Source organism: Microtus ochrogaster, chromosome 24 (assembly GCF_000317375.1).
Source record: "Microtus ochrogaster isolate Prairie Vole_2 chromosome 24, MicOch1.0, whole genome shotgun sequence".
Taxonomy (NCBI): domain Eukaryota; kingdom Metazoa; phylum Chordata; class Mammalia; order Rodentia; family Cricetidae; genus Microtus; species Microtus ochrogaster.
Window position 1 is genome coordinate 28,374,618 of NC_022024.1, and position 5,752 is coordinate 28,380,369.

The 5,752-nt window shown below is 45.8% G+C and overlaps 1 protein-coding gene across 1 annotated transcript in view; it reads right to left on the minus strand.

The window, feature by feature from the left end:
• LOC101981927 (uncharacterized protein C3orf20 homolog) overlaps positions 1-1,926 on the minus strand; it is a 33,935-nt gene extending 32,009 nt beyond the window's left edge. Inside the window, exons 1-2 of the mRNA XM_026784442.1 lie at positions 1,719-1,926; positions 207-336 (exon numbers count right to left, since the gene is read on the minus strand). Of these exons, the coding sequence (XP_026640243.1) occupies positions 207-336; positions 1,719-1,926 (338 nt within the window). The remainder of the gene's footprint in view (positions 1-206; positions 337-1,718) is intronic.
• Positions 1,927-5,752: the final 3,826 nt, after the last annotated feature.

Here is a 5,752-nt window from a genome sequence, read left to right on the forward strand (position 1 = left end):
CAGGGTTTCTCTGTGGTTTTGGAGCCTGTCCTGGAACTAGCTCTTGTAGACCAGGCTGGTCTCGAACTCACAGAGATCCGCCTGCCTCTGCCTCCCCCTAACATCTTTTCCAATCAGACTGACCACTTGGAAGACGACGCTGGCGTCATCTCTTCTCGCGCGGTTTTACTTACCAAAGATTCTGGCTTACCTGGCATCTGACTTACCTAAGAGGAAAGGAAATGCTACCGCATCCAAAGGGTGTAAATGTCCCCAGGATAACAGGATTCGGCCAGTCACTGAATATGTTGGTGTACAGGCCACCCCAAGGAAGATCAGAGTAACTTTGGCAGACAGCTAAGCGGCCAGAAGGATAGATGAAATCCAGGTTAAGGAACTGACATTGCTTGAACAACACGAATGTTAATAGTTCTTCCTTACAAAGATAATGTCTTTCTCGAGTACATTCTATTTTTATTTTATTTATTAATATTTTGAAACAAGGTTTTTTTGTTGTTGTTGTTTCGTTTTGTTTTGGGGCTTTGAGGGGGGTGTTTGTTTTTGAGACAGGGTTTCTCTGTGTAAAAGCCCTGACTGTCCTGGAACTCTCAACACTGAACTTTGTGGACCAGGCTGGCTCGAACTCACAGAGATCTGACAACCTCAGCCTACCAAGCGCTGGGATTAAAGGTGTGTGCCACCACCCCTGGTTCTGAGATAAGGTTTAACTTTATAGCCCTAGCAACACTCAAACTCATGATTCGCTTCTCAGCCTCTCAAATGCCAGGGTCACAGGCACACTCACCATACCTCAATCTGCTTTTTTTTTTTTTTTAAATTGGCTATTTTGGGATAAGGCAGTGGGGAGTCTAAAGAAGGTGACTCTTTCCCATAGCCACAGAGCGGGTCTATGGCAGAGTGGACCAATGTACAAGCTTCTTGGCTGATAGATGCATGCTCTTCATTCCCCTAGCACGGTCACATTCCTGCACTGCTGTTTAGCTCCACATTCTTCTAACACAATCTGTGGATTCTAAGAGGGAGTCTAGTCAGAATAGTCCTGATAATGACTATTATCACCAAATGGTCTCCAAAGTGTCTGGGTACTACCTAGTGCCACCCGATGAAAATGATGCTGCCCCAGCAAAGAGCAGTGTGGACAGATCCCCCCATCAGCATCTATGGGCAAACCCAGGCTTAGCGGGGGCTGAGGACTAACAACAGATCTGTCGATCATTTTTGCAAAACTGGTCTGTACTAACAGCTACAAGATGGACGGTAACAGAATCTCAAAGGCTTTTTTTCATTTTGGGTTTGTAGGAATTGACTCCCCAAATCCCTCTTTTCTTGAAGCCAGTTTCTCTAGCTGCTAAATCACCGCATGGTCCCCGTTTCTCAGCCAGAAAATGAAGCAAGTGGAATTTATTTTCTCGGAACCACAAGAGCCCTTGGATGCTTAACAAAAATACCAGAGGGTCTCTGAACAAGAAGGAAGGTTTGGAAATCAGGGGCTTGCTTCTGCTCTGTTTGGGGGCTCCTCTTCCTGGCCCAGTGTGACAGGACATGAATAGCTAGGGTAAAGGAATTGAAGAAACACTGGGCTCTTCCCCCAGTGTTTCCTGAACTAATATTTCTGCTGGGTGGAAACCCCCAGATGTCAGCACCAACCACCAAGTCCTGCCTCCTTCACCCTCCTTTCCTCTGGGGAATCTCATGAGGATATTAGGTCAGAGACGAGCCATCTGCCAGGGCATAATGGAACTTCTTCATCTCTGGGTTGGCCTCTCCCATAGCTGGCATCTGAGCCTTCCCCACCAACAGTTCCATCCAGAAAGCCTGGGGCTCCTGGGGGGGCTCTTCCATCTCCTCCTCTTCTTCCGGGTCATTGTAATGGCGCAGGACCAGCGGTTTGTTGAATCTGTCTCTTTTTTGTTTAGCTTTTTCCATTTTTCTGTGCAAAAGAAAAGAGTTGAAGGCATGACTACTTTCCTGGCCTTGTCTGGCTAACGACTCAGAGGCCTCTGTGGCTTCCTCCTGCCCATCTAATGCAATCAGTTGCCCTTAAATCAGAACTGGATTTTGAAGTAGATTCAACCCAGCCTTTAGCCAAGCCTTCACTATGCGCTTTCTGTTTTTAAGCAGTTACTAGGTATCTCCTGTGGGTGAGAGTGGTGCCAGAGGCTGTACGAAAAGGAAGGGCAACCAAATAGCTCCTGACGTCACAGGGCCAGAAGGAACCACACCGCGAGAATTAAGCTTGAGAACTAAGTCTTCTGTGTGGCACTGAACACTTGAGACAAAACACTAACCTCCTCTAAGCCTTATACTCTTGACTTATAAAATAGGCTAAAGTAAGATCTCACAGAGGGACTGGAGGATGGCTCAGCAGTTAAGAGCACTGGTTGCTCTTCCAGAGGACCTGGGTTCAATTCCCAGCACCCACATGGTAGCTCACAACTGATTGAGAACCTCCTTCAGCCAATGGTCTTTAGGAGGCTGGGCCAGGTCGGGGTGTGACTTTGGGTACCAAAAAGCCACAGTCCTGCCCTGGATAAGCCTCTTCTTCCTGCGCTCCACACCTCGATGTTGGACCCCCGTTCCTGTTCCATGAGTTTTCCCTTTTAATAAAGAAAAACCTTAGAATACTCTATTTGGAGTTAGCTTGGGATTATCTGACTTGCATTCAGGATCACACAACTGTCAGTAACTCCTGTTCCAGGGGATCTGACATCTTCACACAGACAGTCATACATGCAGGCAAAACACAAATGCACGTGAAATAAAAATGTCTCACAGAAATGTAAGTATCCCGTGTAGTGCGCACATGCATGCACGTGTGAGCACACACATCAAGCCCAGTGTTTAGCTTGTGTTCCATAAACACTGCTTGTACTTGGTACAATTCTGCAGGTGGCGTGAATGTGTTGCTGGTCATGTGATGGTCATGAAGACGGGAGATGAATAGAAAAGTAGCTAGTTTCCAGGGAGCCACGCTCTTTCTTAGAACATAGGGCCAGTCATGCATGAATATAAACGGGGCTCCTTCCAACAGGCAAAGCCAGCATTCCTGTAAGAAAGGAACTGATTAGCACTATTCCAAAGACAGTGCCCACTTACACAGCTACGTGTAAAACCAGGGTTCAAAGCCACACCTTCAAGATTGACCAAATCAGCCAATGAAAACAAGCCCTCTTCGAACCCAGCCCGGCTTTTTGACTCCAACACATGTGAACACGCTAATGCAGGAAACCCACATACATTTTCATGCCTAAATATATCAGGTAAGCTGTTTGGCAATATGCCATCAAGAGAAGCCAGGAGTCAGGTTTGCAAGGATGAGGTCACATACTAGAGAGAATTGCTCATAAACACAATGGAAGACAACCATTGACAGCTGTACGGGAGAAAGCATCGAAACATACATATGTTAAGCAAGCCAACTGGAGAAGTAAATATTTGACACAAATACTCTCATTAGTATGGGTAAATACCAAAACCCAGAGGGCTAGGGGAGCTACACAGATCAGGAATATCTAGTTCACGCAGAAAAATGTAAAGGATCAGAAAATGCTTTTTGTAAAGTTAAGTTTCTCTAAGCTGGTGGTGGCACACACCTTTAATCCCAGCACTGGGGAGGTGGAGGCAGGTGGATCTCTTGAGTTTGAAGCCAGCCTAGATCTACAAAGCAAGTTCCAAGACAGCCAGGGCTACACGGAGAAACCCTGTCTTGAAACAACTCCCTTCCCCAGAAAAACAAACAAACCAGGGCTTTTCTTACATTGTTGTGGGAGTTAATAGGCTTTCTGAAGAGCAAATGTCTCTAGAAACTTTGTATCTCCTAAGGAGCTCTGCCTCTAGCAATGTCTCTTCAAGAAGACCGCCCCCCACGCACACACACACACAAACGTGTTCAGGGTGGGTGTAGAAAGGTTCATGACTTAGAAGTCCTCCTGAACAATCCATGCTTGGGAAACTCAGCAGCCATTCAACATTTAGCTTCTGAAGAATTTAAAAACACGGGGAAATCCTCATGGTCAAATGAAGAGAAAAAAATAAAGTAAGATCAGTTTGATATTCAAAAGATGTTTTTAGGGTTGGGGAAATAGCTTATGGGTTAAGAACACTAGCTACTCTTTCAGAGGATCCAGGTTCGATTCCCAGCAACCCACATGGCGACTCAGAACTGTCTGTAACTCTAGTCCCAAGGGATCTGATGCCTTATAAGCATACATAACATACATGTTATGGGCGGGAAAGATGGCTCAGTGGTTGAGAGCACTGGCTGCTCTTCTAGAGGCCCTGGGTTCAATTCCCAGCATCCACATGACAGCTCAGAACTGTTTGTAACTCCAGTTTCAGTGCAACCAACACCCTCACACAGACATACATGCAGGCAAAACACCAATTCTCATAAAATAAAAATAAATAAAAATTTAAAAGTCCTACTTTAAAAAAATAAAAATAAAATACACATTACATATCTACTACATATATGTGCGGAGGATTGGATGAGGATATGTGTGCATGCATGTTTGGAGAAAAGGGCTGAAGAAACATGCCAAAATGTAAAAACTGTATTATCTTCGTAGAAAGATTATGCTTTTAGTTTCCATTTTACACTTGCAATCTAAAACAAAACTGAACTAAACCCTGGGCATGTGTTACATTTGTAATTTACCCCAGTGTCACTCATCACAGAGACCAGGCTAGGACCATGCACGAAAGCAGTCGGAGCTCAGGTTCTCTGTCTGACTCTGCCTTTTTGCAGCATAAGGCTGCGGGCAGATTGCCGCACCGTAGGGTGAGTTAACTTCCTCATCATCAAGAGAGAGCTGATGATAAACCTCTCTCCTAGGGCTTGGGGGGGGGCAGTGTGGGTTGCGCGTGCCAAGCACCACCCGCTGTCTAGAACAAAGTAATTGTCGGTTGTGCCAGCCATTATCTCCGCCTCCTAAGGGTTAGGTCTATCCCCTATTGATGGTTACTGCCCTGAGATGGTCAGGGTCCTGTTGTCGACGACAACTTCCTTATGGGTGGTTGTCGCATTTTTTATAAAAACTATAAAATAACATCCTAGCTGCCTTTCATTTCTTTGATATCTCCTTTCCCTCCCCCTTTCTTCTCCACATTTTGGAACATGATTGTGTGTCAGTCACCTGACAGAGCTGATGGACTCATCACCTCAGCAAGAATTTCCCACACTTTGCCAGGAACTGAAGAGAGGTAGAAAGGGAGGAGGGGAGAGGAGGAGGGAAGGGGAAAGGAGGAAAGGACAGCAGAGGGGAGCCAAAAGGAGAGAAGGGGAGGGGAGGGGAGGGCCGTAGAGGGGAGAGAGAGAGAGAGAGAATGTGTGTGTGTGTGTGTGTGTGTATTCACGTTATAGATATAATGGCAGTGTGATGTGGTAACCATGTGACCTTGCCGTGTGCCATAGGTCCTGCACCTCTTCTTGCTGACCACGGGATAAACCTCACACAAGTACATTACTGTAAGGATGGAAGGAGGCCCCTACATTTGAACTGTGGTGGTATGCAGTCTCTTCACAGCTCTACTGAGGTCTGCCTTCAATTTCATAATTTCCAGCTTTGTGCAGGGAATCCAACCTTTAAAAAGACAACATCCACATTAGCAAATCCAACCCAACATCTACATCAACCCAGCATCCACATCAACACATGCAACCCAACATCCACATCAACACATCCAACACAACATCCACATCAACACATCCAACCCAACATCCACATCAACACATCCAACCCAACATCCACAT